The following is a 19,652-nucleotide window of genomic DNA, read 5'->3' as shown; positions in this document are numbered from 1 at the left end:
TTTTCTGTCATTCAGCTAATGCATCCCTGCATATCAAAACGACGGACATGCATTGATTTCAAAATTACTGTAATTACATTTTATCAGGTGGAAATCAAAATCTGTGTCATCCAGCTTTGTGCGTGTGGCATTATGCATGACGAATACAGTCTTTTCACTACTCATAGTAATGAATAAGTAGTAGAAAATGATACTGATAGTGGATATGAAACATGAGGTGGGCTGCAGAATCAAATATCAGAAATGGTGCAGTATTTGGAACTAAGATGAATTAAGCATTAGAGTGAATGGAGCATGCATTTAGAGCAGATCCCACATAGAAGTCCACTTTCGTTCTGCTGTTATTAAATCGCCTTGGCTTAAAGCAACTCTTTGCCTTTGGCTATAGAAAATAGCTCTACTTTCATTATAGCATAATTGCTACAGGTAGCATAAACAAATAAAAATGTGAGGCTCTTTTTTCCTTTTGTTTCTTGTAACTCTGGGCCATCTAAACTCTCTGTAACCACCACCTGCTTGTATTCACGTTGTGAACCCCTGAGCGACTCGTGCGGTTTTGATTGATAAGACTATAAAGGCATAAACAAGGATTTTTCATATAATAAAGTCAAGTAATATGACACAACACTTTGTGTGTAGTAAAAGCCGTTCTATTTGCAAGTTATACAGCCTAATTTTCATCAAATGTAAAGATCTCAAGGTTCCCTGAACTTTTTTGATTAACTTTGAGTGGAAATGTATGCAAATACAAGCCCACCAAGTAAAAAAGAACAAGAAAAAAGATAACATTAGAATAATAAAAGTGTGATAATTAATTGCAAATCAAAAGAGAAGTGAGGTTTATTAGTCCTCTGTCTTGCACTTCCATTTCCCATGATGATTGTTAGTAGCTCTTTTCAGAGAAAAATAGCAGTAATCATAAGGACTATATTCTACCTCTGCAAATGAAAGGAACAGGTTTGAGAGGAACCATGGTTAATGTGTTACCTCAGTGCAGAAATCATCATTGAATGTGGATAGCATTGTCAATGAAGCTGATCCCTAAACACAATTTTGTGCTGCTTGTGTGGTAGGCTAATTTCACAGACATTATGGAGGCTGGAACCAGTCAGGTAAACAGCGGCCATCTTGTTTCAAAACAAGGAACGATATAAACTAGTACTGCTGTGTGATATTTAGAGTTTGTTTTCAGTTTGATATGTTTTTGGATTCACGTGTTTATAGGAATGTCACCATTTCATTATGTTCATGTTTCATTAGTTTACATTTCAGTTGTAGCGCAGTTACTAACTAGCATAGAATAGCTTGGATTAGCATGGAGCACTAGAATGCTAGTCAGAGCCCCAAAACTGTTCAAACAAAAAAAAAAGATCCAAATTTTGTCCATTTTTGAGAGCCGGGCAAAGTGTAAATCCAGCTCGCAACATATCAGAGAAGATGGCTACCGCTGTGGTGTAGGCTCTTAATATATTTCTTCTTATTTTTCTCCATTCTCCTCCAGAGAACAAAAAGTAGCACTATTGCCTTGTGGAAAGTAGCCTCATCTCTCAGCTGTATGGATTGCTCGGTTTTTACTGGTTACACATGAGCTGCGCCAGCGGCCTGTCCTAAGTGAAGGAAGCTGCGAAAAAGCTTCACAGCGAGTGAGCGAGCGCAGCCTCTGCTTCTTTTCCATTATCACTCAGAAACATGGCAGCTTTTGTGCTGACTAGTAAAGATGGCTTTGCCCAAGACTCATCAACAAACGCCTGATAAGGAATAAATGAACTGGCAGAACTATCTGTAATGAGTCAGCGCAGTCGCTCTCATTAGCGGGTCCAGGAGCGAACCCAATGCGAATTGCATATAAATCAAAGGCAAGATTTTAGACAAGGGGCATTGGGTGAGATTCTGTTTCTGCCATGAATCCTGTTATCATATTTTTCCCCCTGTTCCTGTCTGAAGACCGTGACACTGAACGTGTCACTTCCCAAATGTGGTGAATTTTGATATTTGTACTGGAGCACTGTATCCATCCAAAGAGCTCAGAGATAAGTGTAGTTTCTTGCGGTGATGTTTGAGACAAAAACTGTACAGAAGGAAAAGGTCCTTATTATCTCCTTTCACTGATAAACCTTTATCAGTTGTTTATGTCTTTAAACCGTTCTCGTTTTTCTCATTGAGGAATGCTGATAATATAAGTTGAAGCGTTATTGTCGTAATTTGTAGGCACAAAGCAACACGAAAGGGTTTTTCGTTGCTTTTGTGATAGACTCGGCACAAATATACAATGGCTGGATCAATAGCCTCTCCCTGATGGTGGCTTAACCAGCTGCAACAGGCTGAGATTGGTCTTATTATCAGATGTTCAGAGCTGAACACAGATGCTTAGAAAGCAAAGCATGCCTGTGATACATGTGTAGCATTTAATTCCACCTTTACACATCCCCTTGTGCTGAGGCGGTAAATGCCCAGCATGATTCAATTAGGCTTACTAGCACATGGTTTATACATAGAAAATGTCGATGTTGTATCCGCAGCAAGGTAGTCACTTGTGTGCTTTTGATGGGAAGTGTGCATCAGTCTGCAGGGTGTGTTTTAGCATTTGATTAAGCCAAGGATACTGGGATGGTGCCATCCTCACTCAGCACTGCCCCAGGCTAACATCATTCAGCTCCTGTTGTGCCGCTTCATTTCAGTTCCTCCCAAAAACTTCAAGTTTGTTTTAAACCTTGTCTCTTTACTCATTTTAACCGCAGAAACTCGGGCTTTTGTGTTGATTCCGAGCAAACTCGCATGCGGCATGCAAGCGGCCGAGAGGCAATGGAAGACACATCGGGAGAGAAAAGTCGATAATTATGCACTATTTGCATTATTGTGATCTCTGGGGTTCGGATCTCTGCTCCTATGGCAGCTGACAGCAGAGGAAGGAAGGATGCGTGTTTTGAACTGATTAACACAGCCCGGCCCCTGTGTTGTAGAGAGTCGCGCGGAGTGGGCGTGAAGGCGATTAGAGGCTTGTTTTTAGGGCACTCGCCGAGAGAGAAAAGACACTCTTTCAACACGAGGGGGAGGAGAAGTACTCCCACACGGAACAGAGCCAGTGCTAAGACACTGCTATCATACACAGAGGAGACAGAGATACAAAACAATGAGAATAGGGCTGGAACAGTTTGAAAATTCACCACAAGATAATGACACAAGCTAATACCATGGGTTCAGTGATATCACGGAATGAGCTTACAGCGTCACGTTTTCAGAGATGATATATTGTATGATATTCGCACACACACATACTAAACTTTTTATCTTCAGTATTGTAGTGTCAGTGAATCACTTCCTAGCACCTTTGTTACTCACAGTTACAAGTATCTGATTGGATGTTAAAATCTATTCCTACTGTGTATGGTTTGCTTGATTTTTCTTTTCTTCTTCTATTGTTCTGTGTAATAATTTACACTGAAACCAGAAAACTTGGAAACATAATTATTGTGAAAGGACATATGACTATTTTCAATTGTTTATTTTACCATTATATTATATTATATTATATTATATTATATTATGTTATGTTATGTTGTATTATATTATATTATTTTATCTTACATAATATGCCCATTTTCAGCAGACATAGTGGCACATTTTAAAAACAAATAATAGATACATTAACGAAAAAAACCAAAACAAAACAAAAATCTAAATATTGAAACAAATGGTTGAAAAAATTGCGGTGTCCAATCTAGCACTTGTTACTGTGAGTAATAATGGTGATGGTCAGTGTTCTAAAAGTATTGGCACCTGTGCATTGTAATGTGATGTCCCACTATTAATATTTTATTGTCATAATGCCCAGTCTCTTGATATAATGTCCTACCTTTGAGCAAGAGAGAGAGAGACAGACAGACAGAGAGAGATATGATGGTGCTTTTCTGATCCTAGAACAAAGAGAGTGCCTGAACCTGATGTTTGAATGGACTATCTCAGAAGGGATTTTTGCCCGTGTCAGTCTGGTCCTGTCAGGCGAGCTCAGTGTAAACATGAATAGATGACATGGAGAAAGATCAGACAAATACCCAGTTTGATTTAAAGCTTGACAGTGAGGAGCTTTATCACTGTACATGGCACAACTGACCTGCGGCACTCTGTGTACTGAATATCGCACACTGTAATATCTGCCTATGCATAATATTATAATTTGTATTGGTTTATCATTTTACACTGGGACATGTTAACCATTCTTTGACCCCCCCCCCCCCCCCCAATGATTTCCTGTCAGTTTCATGGTTTGAAATGTTGCGTTCTACAGATGATTACTGAATAACCTTTTCACAAATTCCCAAACGGTTTAGTCGTATTTTCATTTGCAGCAGTTCTATATGTTGGAATTGTTGTCTTATCTCGTCTTTGTCTCTGTCTTGTCTTTTAGTACCATGTTAGTTCCAAACCACACAACATTTGGCATGCCCTGGTTTTTAGCGCCCTGGCATAAAAATAAAGTAAGCCCCAATTCGGTGCTCTTTTGGTTTCCGTCAGGACTTCCAAAAAAGAGACGCCACTGTTAGGCCAAGCAGATGGAGCCTTTCAGCTCAATGATGCACTGATGGCATGCAGAAAAAATAGGACTGGCAGAAGGAGGGATGAGGAAGAGATTGAGGAAAGGCAGGATGCCTACAGAAGACTGACAGAGAAAGCCTGTTATGTCAGTTTGCCTACTCTCACTGGGTCCAGTAGTGCGAGTCCATTAATACAAACTGTCTGGATTTCAGCAGATGTTCTTTTTCTCAAGACGTTTTTTTTTTTTTTTTTTTTTTTTAAATCTCTAGACCAGGAAAGCTTTGTTTAACTAGACTACAGTCAGCTGATTAAACATTCAAAAAGTCATGTACATCGCTGTAGAAAATGTAAAAATCATTGTGTCACTTACATAGACTCTTTTCCTGGAGCTCTGTCTCTGTTTTCTGGCTTCTAAATCTCAGTGCTTGGAAGTAGGAACTAGCACAGGAGGCAGGATATGTCAGAATATGGGTTGAGGAAAAACAATCGCTGCTTCTCATTTCTTTAATTGCAATTCTTCATATTTTTTTTTTTTACTTGCTTCCCTTCATCGCCTCTTAGCTCCTCCCTCTGAGCGAGGAAAGGGTGGAAGGAAAGAGAACAAGGACAAACATATTAGCCAAATGAGAAATTCTCGCTCACTGAAGCATCATTGTATAGTATTATTCTGACTGTATAATGGATCTTCATCTACATAACACTGATTAAACACTGAAGTACCCTGCATCATTATTGCACATGTACATCACATGTTGATGTCTGAACAACAGTTTATTTCTCATATGACTGTTTTTGAAGTGAGGCATATTTAAATGGACTTTTAATGAATGGTTTTATTTGTACTCGTTGTGTACTCATGATGGTTCTTACCATCATACAATTTAATGGAATTTTTTTTTGGGGGGGGGGGGGTATCTATAGTGTGTGCTCACATTATGTACTACAACAAAGATGACGACTACTGTGTACGGCACACCAGCATATCCTCTATCTAGAAATGTCCTAGCCACCTGTTCCTTGATTTCTTCAAGTGAATTTAAAGAATTGATACCTACATAAAGATGGCAGACTTGAATTGATTTCCTAGTTATAGGCTGAAGGATGTAGGATCAAGGAGTCATTGCTTAGAGATTTGGGATGCCCCTAATGCCATAGCAAAGCTCTTATTCTCAGAAATAATTGCTCCTTCACCACATAGGCACTGGTGTCCTGAGCAACTCTTATGTGTGTTTTAAGAGTGGGGTATCAGTAAGTGTGACTTCTTATAATAAAAGAAGTTCATTGCTGTTTACTGAAAGCAGTAGTAGTAATGATAACACATTCAAGACAGTTCAAATGATATACATGCTTTCATGGCTAAAACAAATATTATAGAACTAATGGGTTGCATTAGTTTTATTTGTTAATCTTTATTGCAATTGATTATGCAGGGTTTCCTAAAAGTCTCCATACATAGGGGACTATGTATACCAACACCAGGTCGGTTGTACCTTCCTCAGCGGATGTTCGTGGACGTCCACTTCTCGGTTAGTCTGCCGCACTTCCAGTCTTTTTGAATTTGTTAATAAGTTAGGCAACAGTGTTGTGTCTGAGATGTGCTTGCCATGTTTCCTGTTAAAGTCGATCACATCCATTGCGACAGCTTCCCGACTCAGCCATGGGAATGATTTCAGTACATTCTTCTTTTGGGTCAGAAATTTGAATATCGTGGAAAAGTTCATTTTTTTCCGTAATTTAATCCAAAAAGTGGAACTTTTATATATTTACACATAAAGTGAAATATTTCAAGCCTTTTTTTTGTTTTTATCTTGATAATTATGGCTTACAGCTCATGGAAATCAAAAATTCAGTATCTCAAAATATTAGAATCAAAATTTATAATACAGAAATGTTGAGCTGAGAAAAGCTCTAATCAGCTAATTAACTCAAAACACCTGCAAAGGTTTCCTGAGCCTTTAATCTCTCAGTCTGGTTCAGTACACACAACCACAATCATGGGGAAGAGGAAAGTAAATTTTGCATTTCATTTGGAAATCAAGGTCCCAGAGTCTGGAGGAAGAGTGGAGAGACACAGAATCCAAGTTGCTTGAAGTCCAGTGTGAAGTTTCCACAGTCAGTGATGATAAAAAAGTTCCACTTTTTTAATTAAAAATGAACTTCCATGCTATTCTAATTCTTTGAGATGCACCTGTATGTATGTATAATTGTGCTGTTTTATCTATATTGTGCAACTCTTGACTGAACAGAATTTTCAGATACATTAAAAAAGTATCCGTCTCAGTTTTAAATAATTAATTTATCTTCATTTTCAGTTCATCCTGGTCAGGATATGGTGGATCTGGGCCAATCCCAGGAACACTGGGCATGAGACAGGAATACACTGTGGATGAGAAATTTGTCCATCACAGGTGTTAAATAATATATTATTCAATAATTAGTTCAGTTCAGTTTTGTATTAGCTTTAGATAACTGATGTAATAAAACAGTTTTGGTAGTGAACTAAGTGGAGTTTTAGACCCTGTTCAACACTGTTCAATACTTTCACACAGCTTCTGATCACTCACAGTATCAGAGTGTATTAAAGTTATATTGCAGAAGTTCCTCAGTCAGAGCATAGGTTTGATTTTGAAGAATACTCACTGATGATTAATCAGTGTAATGTCATGAGTAATTGACAGTCTACCCGTGTTAGAATGCAGTTTCAATTACTCCAAAATTACCATTGCATTGTTGCATTCATTATTTTTTAAATACAGCATCACCAGTTTCAGCTGCCTTCGCTTGCAGAAAATGCAAGCAATTACAGTACTAATCTATTCACTTGCTAGAAAGTTCTTTGCTAAATGTATGCTAGGTAGTTCATACTGTATTAATGGCCTTTGTACCATTTCTTTTGTGCTCCAAACAATCGTGTGAGCTCTGCAGTTGGCCAGTCTCAAACAAAGCTTTTATCTTTAAGGTTGTTAAATGATATATCATTATGGAGGGATCGCAATTTGAATTTTTTTTCCTACATTGATGTCTATAAAAGCCAGTCTTTGAGTACTCACCATTTGTTCTTGACTTTCTCATATATTATACTGCCACTGGAATATTGCGATATTGATTGCTCACTGTTAGATGGCTTTGTCAGGGAAAATTTATGACTTTTCCAATGATGTTCCATTTGGAAAGCCATTTCCAAAGTTCCTTCTAATATTTGTGGTCTCTGGTCTTGACATACAGGCCATGAGGGAGCGAACAGAGAAGCTTGGACTAGAAATGAGAATAAGGTGCTTCCTTGTTTAGCGTCTGGTCGAGATACATGGAGGTGATTAGCCTTGATGTTTCAGTCTAGCAGATTTAAGGCCAACATTAAAAAGTAATGCAATGTGTATTGACGCAAAGAGCCACATTATTTGCTAAACATAATAGTATGATATTACTGATTCATGTAGAACCTTTTGAGCAAAAGCCACACAAGAACGCTGTGAATGGGTTCTATAAGGAAAATGTGTTTTATAGTGTAGTTTTCTCTTATGAGCCAAGCCTAGCCTGGGTACAGCTTTCTGTTCAGGGTCTGCTGTGAGAGACAGATGTTGTTGTCATGCAGGACATTTTAGCACTTTCATGGCATGACCCTGTGAGAGTAAATCCAAGCCAGAGGAGCTGATGGAGTTGGGCTATGCCACCCTTAATCTCTGCAAAGCAAGACTGCTGCAAAGCAAGTTTAGTGGAGAAAAGCATGCTTGACAGCTTTGAATTTTGGAAAGGGTTTCAGGGGTTTTACACAGTGGGGCAACTACTAAACTTCAGTAAACGGGAATGTTCACAGCACAGATGGTTTGATGGCAGAGGTTTCTGGTGCACTTGGGCCTTCATATTAAATTTGACTCACAGAACCTTTATTCTTTATAAGTAGGTTTCATTTTAGTAGAATGTTTGGGTTTGTAACGATTACAGTATACCGTTTGGATAGATTTTTAAATGAGAATGATCCAGACATTGTTAATTGCATTGTACGGTAGGTTGTTTAGCGTACTGTCCCATTGTATCACCACACATTGCATTAATTCTCTCGATGTACGCAGGATATGCACAGCGACCATTTATGCGTATGTAGGAATAGGTAAAAAGCACATGTGAAATACAGTCACCAGTGTAAGGAACACAAATGAGGTGGGTACTCTAACACGCACAAAATTGCCTTTGGAGGAAAAACTGTATGGAGTTAAAATCCATAAACAAAATATACTGTAAATGATCAAAATGTAAAAAGTATTTTGTAAATGCAATTAATGAGAATAGAAGATTAAACTTCTGATTCACATTCTCAATTTTGCTTCATTTTTTTTTTACAGATTTTTGTGATGCTGTTTTATATATTTATTCATTTATTTAGCTTTTGCAGAAAAAATTTGCTTGACTTTCGGCACATTTTTACTGGGCTTGATTCTTAGAAAGAGGCATTCAACTTTAATTTCTATTGATCAACCAATTTTGGAGTGGGAGGTGCTTTGAAAGTTAGTCACACCCACCCCATTAATGATGGAGCTGCTTCTGACATGGCAGAATGAACAGAGCTAAGTGCCGAACTGCAGGGAAACTGTATTGTAGTCGCATTTAAAAGCTGACCGTTATCTGTTTAAAAACTGGCTTCTTATACTGATGTTTTGTGTCCACATTCTGCGTAATTCCTATGCCATCATCTCGTCATTATGAAAATGCCTCAAACATTCTGACAGTTCTGCATGAAACGAAATATTATATACTTTCAAAATGTTCAGTTTGAAGAATTTGAGCCCATTGTGAGGCCAATGAATGCAAGGCCATTTGATATAAAAATTAATGGAAAGTATTATTATAATAATGACATAATGGTGTTGGAATTAGGCAGAAAGTGCAATTTGCCTGCATCTGATAGTCTTAAATGCTATGTTCACAGGCCCATTATTAAAAAAAAATCATACAGTTATATTTCTTTATACTGAGTATTTCTACAATGCATTACACTTATTTTCATATGAAATTGTCAGTTTTTTCGGGACATTTTGAGAATGAGGAGATAATAGTGTAGGAAATTGGAAGCGATATTAGTGCACTTCATGTTGCTATCTACAGGTGCAAGATTGTAAAACCTTGATCTTTTAAGGTGGATTGGAAAATCTGGATAAGCCAACTTCAGCTTCGTAACAAGCTAATGTTACCTGTTTAAACTGCTACTCAGGTGGATGGAATGAAGACAGTTGTATAATAAAGAAATGTGTGTGAACCATCTACAAACAATTCAGTAGATACTTATGTCATTTTTGTCAGCTTTTTATTGCAACTACAATACAGTTTCCTTGCCGGTGAGCACTCCATTTGTTCTGCAACGTCAGAGGCGGCTCCACCTTTTATTTAGTGGGTGTGGCTAACTTGCAGAGCACCTCCCAAAAATCAGTTGACCAATAGAGATGTAAGGTGAATGCCTTCTTCTTAGACACACCATAAAAATGGGCCAAAAGTCAGAAGCAAAAAAAGATTGCTGAAACAAATGAAAGATTCCAAAAGCAAAAAAAAAACAACCTACATTAGAGCAATCTTGGCATTAGTATGAAACATGGCTTGATTATGCCGTTGATGAAACCCCATGATATAGTGCAGTGGTTTTCAAAGTGGGGGCCGCCAGGGGGCCCTCAACAATTTGGTGTGAAAAATAAATAAATACTTGATTACACACACACACACAGACACACACACACACACACACACACACACACAATCAATTCCTAATGTAATGTAACGTAAAGATGGAAGATATAATTATTAATAAAAAAGGGGGATATATTCAGAAGTCTGTATTTTTAATGTGTTTTAAAGACATCTTGCAAAAGGGGGGCCTCGGTCAAATGTTAATGCCATTTGGGGGGCCTTGCTCTGGAAAAGTTTGGGAACCCCTGATATAGTGCATTGCTCAAGATACAGTATGTTCATTGTTGAGCTACTGACAGATATTAAATTATTAAATTTAATCTTCCCATCTAATATCACAACAAGCCTGTAATTACTGTAGAAAGTGATTATAAAATGCAAACCAAGGTTTATGAATGGCTAGTAAAAAAATTCCCATGCATTTCAGTGTTAATAAATACAATGTTAATCTCTGGGCAGAAGCTAGTGAACACTTAGATAACACGGGTGTTTATGTGGGAATTTCAGAATTTGTTGATTTGTTATTTTCTGTATCATGTTTTCAATGTTTTAAGCCATCATGGCATGATTGTGGGTGATGCTGAATTTTCATATATTCATCGCTATCCGTATTGACTCTCTATTTTCCACTTGTGAGAATAGATGGATAGGTCTGGTGTGAAAGCTACTTAACAATACAGATTGAATTCCCAATCTGAATGACTCACATAAGCTTCTGAGGTTGTGTTCGACCAGCCTCTGGTGATGTGAGCTTTGCTAAGCATTGGTTTTACAACTTTTGATGTTCTCAAGGCAATAACAGAGCTTGAAGGCAGTTGGAGAGCAGATCTATCATAACACACAGTGGTTGTGCGTCTGTGTAGTTATTTATCTGTATGGCTTCTGTGCTTTACATTCAGTGTCCTTGCCAACTTTAAGGTGAGATGCTGAGATATTTGTTTGTTCTTTTCCCCCCCTGCTTTGCTTGTCTGCTGCAAAAATGCCATTTTTAGAACGCTTCCTGGGCTTAAACATCCTCGAACAAACTGATAATGCTCCTCTTCAGTAGGAAATCGCATATCTACGCTGCCTCATGGCCGTACGTGCCTTTGTGAGGTATATTTTACACATGTGTCGGAAATCTAAGGCCAGATAAACAGCTGCCTTTTGTTTATAGAGACGATAGGACAACGAGTAGAGCACATCAGGGAGTGTTATATTATGTGCAGAACTCAGCAGAGCTGGGAGTGAGAGGGAGTAATGATGCAGTTAGCCATCACAGCAATGCCAGACATACTGTATTCAGAAATTTCACATGCAACGTAAGGAGGGTTTAATTATTTGTAGTAATGAAGCACATACCAATTTCAGGGTTTAGGTGTTGAAGAATAAATCCGTATGCCAACCAGCTTTGATCAGGCATATTTCCTTTGTGCCAGGGCCATTTCAGTGCACACAAGGTGGACAGAATGTGTTTAGCTCTTAAAATGCAGCTCTGAGCTCAGTTTTCATGCATATGCAACATGCATTCTTTAGAAAGCCTACTGAGGCTGAGCTGTGGAGCATCCAGACTGCAAACCTGCCAGCGAAAATGCATTTTATGTGACTCCTGGTTTACTCAATCGCTCATTTGTGTTGCTAAACCCATTTTGTGCACACATACCAGATCATTTTCACTCCTTTGTGGTAATTAGGTACCAAGCACCAATGGTTTGTAGGCACCCTATTGTGCACCATGGGAGCGTAGGTACCCTGTTGTATTTGTATGTTCTCTTCTTCTTCTTCTTCTTCTTCTTCTTCTTCTTCTTCTTCTTCTTCTTCTTCTTGTAATACCACATGGCAGCCCATAAAATACTTTTCACATTTTTTTATGACATTTGGCACAGTGATAGAAGACAGTCTTAGCTAACTACACAGCAATTTTGGTGTACATCCCCCAAGCAAATTCTGTTTTTCTCCCCCTGTTGATTCTCTAGAAGGTGTTTTTGATGTAACGCATTTGTGATTTGCCAAACAGGGTGTCGGACATTTTGCGTTTTCTTCTTCTCCTGCAAATTTTGTCCAGTCATGAAATCTTGATCACAGCATAGTTAGACCAACTTGCAACTTCCAAACAGGAAGTGAGAAATGATGCCAATTCTCAGCAACACTTTTATGTATTGACACATAGGTTTAACAACATGATATAATGTTAAGAAACTACTATGGAGTTTAGTTGTAACTTGGGAGGGCTACTGAAAACAGGAAGTGAGGCAATATCTCAGCATCAACTTGACGTTTTGCCTTCAGATCTCCTTGGGAACAAGCACTGATGCTTCTGGTCTCCCTCTGTTGCTAAGTGGTGGAGCAAAAATGTGCTTGGTCCCTTAGTTGTTGCTTATAGCTATATTTTATCATTTAAATTGTTTGTGCATCTGGGTACATCTTTGAAAGCTATCATTGTGCCAGGACAATTAACAATTCCATACTCTGCATTTACATTTTGGGGAGAATACCAGCGTATCCACCACACAATATCAAGATTATTGATTTCTCTGACATCATTTGCAGAATCCTGAGCCAGGCCTTACAGTATTACTGCTCAAAATAATAGATTGAGAAACTATGTATCGTGATTCCCATGATCTGGTGCTTGTATGCTTATCCATTATGGAAAACTTTAGGGCAACTTCAACCAGCTTGTCTTTACTTCCAGTGAGGTAGGCGCCTGTCTGAAGGTCCACACAGCTCAATTTTCTAATACAAGCACATACAGAGAAAGCGAAAGAGCAGGCCGGCCCCTGCTGTTTCTACCAGTCGCCTTGGCATTTGACTCCACGTGTTTGGCCCTGACTTGTGGGGGAAAAGGCAGGTTACAGTGAGGTTGCCATGGCAAATGCAGCACCTCAGCCTACTTGAAAATTAGTGGCTCTTGTTTCTTCACCTTCTCTCATAATTAGGTGATTTCTGAGCAGAATCTGCTTCCTCCCTAACATGGGTGGCCTGCTGAGTTCAGGATCCGTGGAGCATTGCTGTTGCAACCAGGGTGAAAGGCCACATCCCAGGAGAGAGAGGTCGTCTGGAGTCTGGAGAGGATGCAGGAGCACACATTTTGTGTGTGTGTGTGTGTGTGTGTATGGATGTGTATGTGTGTTTGAGTAACTAGTGTGCTGATGCTGCAGTCTGAACCAGTCCAGGTTTGACTCCAAACAACAAGTAAAGGGCAAAACAGTCAACTTCAGTCAAACAAAAAGTAGTTTTCTGTTCAGATTTACCAAAGCTGTGAGTTTTCTGTTTACAGAGCCCACTCTATGGCTCAGCGCCTGAGTAAGTGCGACGGATGAGAATGAATTACGGCAGGCTGGCTTAATTAAGCACAGTCAGCCACGGGCCGACCTTTCTCTGTAAGACAAACGCGCTCTCTTTGCATAGCTGTGCATAGGTATGGAAATGTAGAACGGTCTCTGCTACATGTGACTTTCAGTACTTTTTTAGAGGACGTCGATGTGCAGGTCTGAACTAAGAAACAATGAGTTCATTACTTAAAGCAGTTAAAGAGTTTTGCACAGTTGAGCACAAGGTGAAGCGTAATGAATGCATGATGAATTTAATTGTGAGGGAAAAAGGTTGGTTTACTTGCCTGTAGTAATTATGACAGGACTTTTGGCATGAATCTGGCTGTTTGTGAACGGCTTGTTTTGATTTGTACCTTGTACATAAGTATGACCCATAAGACCTTGCAAAATATGTGATGAAAAGAAGCTCTGTAATGATGAGATGTCTGCCTGGATGTTTTTCTCAGTGTCTTAATGTTAATTTTAATTATTTCCTAATTGTCTTGTTTGTCAGTGATCTGTATATCAGCACATGATTGTTAAGTACATTTCGCTTTTTAGCTCAGTTTTAACGTGGCTAGACGAGGCATGGCTGATGAGACTAGACTGATAGGCTGAGTTCATTGCAGTGATGTTACTTAAGTACTCATTTTTCAGCATGTGGGAGAACAACATCGAATGATAATCACACTTTATTGGGGCCACTGCCGGGATTCAACTCTCCATGACAAAATGAAGTGAAAACACAATGAGTCTTAAATGTGGAAATTGAAAGCCTGTGTAAGATGCCAAGGACTGTTGTTCTGCTCAAGCACAAGCAATAGGCCGTTGTAAAGTAGACCACATCAGGTGTTCCCCTCTGTTTAGAGCATTTTAGTACTGTTCTGGTTGGGCTCTTATTTTAGGATCCGTTATCTTGCAAATGACATTTTATTTTTGTCTTTGTGCTGTGTTGCATGAAAGAATGCTGGTGGTGTAATCATGCTGCATATGAACATTAAACAAGCAGACTAATGAGCTAGACTTCTTCTGAGTCAATGTTTGCGCTTGGAAGAACTTTACGTACTGTATTTGGTTTAGACTGCATAGGATTCAAAAAGTAAAAGCTTACGTAGAACTGAATTACTGAAATGAAGTAACACTGATAGTCTCATGATGCTCGATGGATGAATACAGCCAAAAAGAGTTCTACCTTAATTAGGTGTAAACGTTGGTATAGTTCATTGGACTCGTACGTCCAATAAAGAAAAAAAACGAAGTTTGAGTTAATAACGATATTTAATAGAGTTAGTACATAGATGTTATTTAGAATATACATTTAAACAAACGTCTATTGGCAAACAAACGTCTAGGTGCTGTGCAAAGTGATATATTTAAACCTTTTTTCACTCATTTCTGCTCCCTACTGCAAAGAATAAGAATGAAGTTAAAAACAAAGTGGATATTGTTAAAACATTGTCTTGATAATTAATAGTTTAAAGACTATATTTCAATGTTAGGGCTGGGCTATATGACCGAAACATCGATACATTTTTATGATACACGAAATATGTCACGATATATAGGTTTGTTATATAACAACCTGCCAAAAAGAAATAAAATACAATAAAATACACCTTTAAGAATGAGTTTGAGGATACTTTTATTTAATGTTTTTTTAAGTGCTTTGTTTATAAACAGGATATTTCAAAAAAGTGTATTATGACGTAATTGATCACAATATCGATATTTTATGGTCTCACTGCCCAGCCCTGCTTCATGTTGTGTTTTTTCTCATGTAATATATGTGCACCGTGTTTTCCTACTACTTTTCTGCCCGCTATTAATCATATTCAATACTCATTTAATACTCATAAAGTTTGCATGACCGAAGTCTCTCGAAACACCCGTCCCTGATTGACCTTTTTTTTTCAAAACGGCTGGATGTGTTTCCAGCTGTAAGACCCATCACTCATTTAAATCCTGCCTCCCGGATGATGGCTTCAGGGACCGGGCAGACAGACAGACTTTATTCATACATCACACCATTTGCATGCTTTTTTGTGACATTATGTTTTACATATGTGTTTTGTTTTACGTTCTCTCTGGTGTGTTTGTGTCTGTGTGTGTGGTGTGTGTCTGTGATTCTCAGGTCCTCCTCTGCATTGCTCCTCTGGCTCCTCCTCCCCCGTTGCCTCCCCCTACCCACCCCTTGCCCACGCAGCCAGTGAGAGCCAGGGAAGGTTGCTAGGTAACAGCGGGCCTCGGGCCGACCCCGACTCTGAGTCGGAGGATGAGTTTGGCCCTGCTTCTTCGTTCTTAGTTAAGACCGGCTCAGGGAACGTGAGCGTGTGTGCCCCTGGCTCTGCAGCCGCCGACGGTGAGTGCTTCACACACAGACTCTGGCAGTACCTGCGGCTTATTTCAGTACATTTGCATCCTAGTTTTGTGCCTTGCTCTTATCTAGACTTCTTGTACTGTGTTGTTTGCTACACCATGGTCCTGGAGGCACAATATTTTGTCCTGTATACATGTATATGGATGGGATGACAATAGACATTGACTCAACTTGGCACTTTGTAGCTTAAGATGCTCACCTCAGGCGAAAACACTTTGCTGTTTTAAGCTGTAGTTTATATGAGTTAAGTGTCATTTTTTTGTTTTTTGGGGGTTTTTTTGCCTGGGGTTTTTTGCTAAAGCCCACAAGGGAGTGTAGTTCTTATTTTAAGAGAGTAAACACCTTTAGAGGAGAATATTCACCACAAAGAGATGGCAAACACTTTAAAGTATGCTTACAGAAAGAAGTACCTGTTACTCCTTGTCTCTATGAATACAGTTAAACGTCTGAAAACATTTTTTTTCTTTTTTTGGCTCCACAAATCCTTGAGCTCGTTGTTTTCATCCTCAATCCTTGTCATTTCATTTCTTCAATATAAATTTCCTTTCCACTGGTCACTTTATTTTAAAACATATTAGAGCGTCAGAGAAGGTAATGCTGCCATTGTCACTCCACTTACTGTAATTAATTGCATTTCAACATACATATTGCTTTTTTTTTTCCTTTTTTATTTGCACAGCAGCATATTAAATCTCATTTCGGGACTTGATTAACTTGAAATGTCTCATGGAATTTTTCTCAACAAACAGCTTATTCCTCCAATTGTTCCCGACACGCCAAAATGCATGACTCCTTTGTTGGATCGCTCCTGTTTAGCGCAGACCTCAGCAAGTCTTGCTTCATTGCCCTTGTCATGGTGAATTTCATCCTGTGTCGTGAGTGCTGGCGTGGTCCACAACAGCTTCACGGTTGAAAGGTCTAGCAATTTGCAGGCGCCTTGAAGTGCAGATATCTTTAATACAGGTTTCTAGAGGTCTGGTTTTTTTAAAAATACCTGGTTAATAATTAAGAGATGTGAAGAGCTACGAAAGAATAATTAATTGATAGCATGACTAAAGCAAGAGGCAGAGTGTAACATGTAAAATGAGCATGAAGGAAGGAGAGTATATGGCAGATGTGGTTATAGTGTTATAGTGGATGCCTGCTTCTTTGAGAAGTGATGTCATGCTAATTGGCGATGGCAGCCTTCTTTCGTTGACTCATTAGCATGAAATATTTGCATTACCCCTTCAAGAGTTGTGAAATTCCTTCTTGGCTCCTTAACTACTAAATAATGACTAAATTATATTAAATATCATCAATAATATATAAAATGTCTCACAGCTGTAAGGCAGGTCTCAACAGTGTTGAAAGTTGAATAGTTGAATATTCGAAAATGAGCAGCAGAGTTGAAAATGACAAAAAAAAAGATTGATAGAAATTAATTCAAGACAGATCAGGGAGTCAGAAGCTGCTACATTGTATTTAGCACATCCTCTATCATTTTTTTATTCTTTTGATCAAATATCAAATCTTTTTTTGGTGATATTTTGTATAATTTTAGATTCGAGTAACATTGAAGCAACGCATAGGTTTGTGCACTGATAGCTGTAATTATCAGTTTGACATGTGAATCCGCACTAATGAGCTGTTAATCAGAAGCAAGGTCCTGAATGGTAAATAAGTCTTTTAAAGAGTCTTGCAAAAATCTACAATTTCATTTATAAGTTCTTGGTCTGTGTACAAAAGCAGAAAAAAAACATGAATAGTTCTTTGATTATTTTAAGTTATGTTTATTGCAGATAAGGTTGTAAATGATTAGGTCAAAGCCAGCCATTATGCCTATAATTTACTTCTGGGCTAGCTTTAGGTATGGCTTTGGAACAACATTCTGAAATGATTGTAGACATGGCCGAAAAAGAGGATTGTCCTCCGTAATAAAAGCCCATCGCAAGTCAGTTTAAGCCATGTTCAGCGCAAAATCTCTTTATAGTCCTTGAGAAAAAGCCTTTCACTTTGCCACTATCATGCGACATGTTCGCCGATATTTTTGTGGCAGACAGTCCTCTTCTGATTATGTATTCAATCATTTCAGAATACAGGTCCAAAGCCATATCTATATCTTGCTAAAAGCAAGAGTTATAGTCGTATTGGCCAGCCTCAGCCAAATGATTGACGGCTGTATTGGCAACAAATGCAGTTTTCAGAAAAACGGATGCTTTTTCTGCTTTAGTTCATTTACAATTTCAGTTTTGATTTTGAAAGAAGCCGAAGAGACTCAGTTTGCTTTGAAATTTTCAGTCTTCAGGCTTTCTGATAATAAAAATGAAAAAATGAATTGTTTTTAGGTGCTCCTGCTGTATTTTGAAACTACAAAGAAGTATACGTGTTTTATTTTTTAGTTTTTATTTCTTTTTACGAACACAAAAATAGAATGATCAGAAAGTACATGTGCTGTTCTGTTTGCTTTCATTTCTTTTTAGTGAAGTTTGTGGACAAAACGTTAAAGCGTGATTTTCACTTTGGATGTAATACCAGTCAGTATCAGGTTTGTAGGTGCCATACAACAAGTGATATTAATGCAATATTGACCTTTATTGTGCAACTCTGTGTATGTTTCTGTTACCAAGTTATATGAACCATGAGAGATGTTGTGATGGCGGATTTAACACAAGTTGTGGTTTGAGTTGATATACGACAGCTCAAGAAATCTGAAAATATGTCAAATATGCGTCAAGCATCAGAGTTTTAAGCCAATATTGCTTAGTTAGTTACAGTTACATTTATATAGCGCTTTTCTAGACACTCAAAGCGCTTTACATAGTATTGGTGGGGGGGGATCTCTTCAACCACCATTAGTGTGTAGAATCCACCTGGATGATGTGACGGCAGCCATAGTGCACCAGAACTCCCACCACACACCAGCTATTAGTGGAGAGGAGAGAGTGATGTTGCCAATTCAGACTATTAGGGGGCCATGATAGAGAAGGCCAATGGGGGAATTTCACCATGACACCAGGGTATAACCCTACTAAGTGTCCTGGGATTTTTAATGACCACAGAGAGGTTTTTACAGTATAGTGTCCCCACCACTGTACTGTTGCATTAGACCCCATAGTGAGCACCCCCTGCTGGCCTCACTAATACCACTTCCAGCAGCAACCTTAGTTTTCCCCAGTTTTCTGCCAGACTCAACCCTGCATAGCTTCATTGGGAATCCAGGCGAGAACTACAGGGAGATATGGCTCTGGCTATTGGACTTCGTTGTTAATTCACAAATGAAAACATTGTATAACATTTGAACAGTGGCTCTTTTGATTAGACCAGCACTGAGAGCTTGCACAGTCAGTAGTGGACATGACTGTAAGCATGAATGGCGTGCATTTGCGCTCTCCCAAAGGCCCGTTGATGCAGCATAACAAAAAAATGCTCTAAATAATAGATTAACTTTACCAGTTGCAACTACCCATAGGCTTGCACTTACATCCAGCCATCTGTCAGCACATTAGATGCCTATATGTGGATTCTGCTTTCTCCACAAACAACCCTTGGTCATCTAGCAAACAACTGTGATGAAGTGACTCATCAGATTTAAAGTTGGGCTTTGTCTCTTTGACACACGACTGTGATTTGCATCACTTATATAGCTTACCCTGGGGCTGACAGTGAGGGGTGGCACAAACACCAAGGAATCGGCCTCTTTGCCTGCGGGCTATGTGGAGCACCATGCGGCTCTGTTTGACTGAAACAAAAGAGCATGCAATAGCAGCTTTAGCATGCTGAAAGTAAGTGTAACG

The 19,652-nt window shown here is 38.8% G+C and overlaps 1 protein-coding gene across 2 annotated transcripts in view; it reads left to right on the top strand.

Annotated features, from left to right (window-relative positions):
* Nucleotides 1-19,652, top strand: part of tenm4 (teneurin transmembrane protein 4) — a 220,303-nt gene that overhangs the window by 72,260 nt on the left and 128,391 nt on the right. For both annotated transcript variants that reach the window (XM_053647427.1, XM_053647425.1), the window contains exon 4: nucleotides 15,631-15,858. In XM_053647427.1, coding sequence (XP_053503402.1) covers nucleotides 15,631-15,858 — 228 coding nt within the window. The remainder of the gene's footprint in view (nucleotides 1-15,630; nucleotides 15,859-19,652) is intronic.

This window comes from Ictalurus furcatus, chromosome 17, assembly GCF_023375685.1.
Source record: "Ictalurus furcatus strain D&B chromosome 17, Billie_1.0, whole genome shotgun sequence".
NCBI classification, from domain to species: domain Eukaryota; kingdom Metazoa; phylum Chordata; class Actinopteri; order Siluriformes; family Ictaluridae; genus Ictalurus; species Ictalurus furcatus.
Note: the sequence above shows the minus strand (reverse complement) of the source record. Positions and strands in the feature narration are given on the sequence as shown.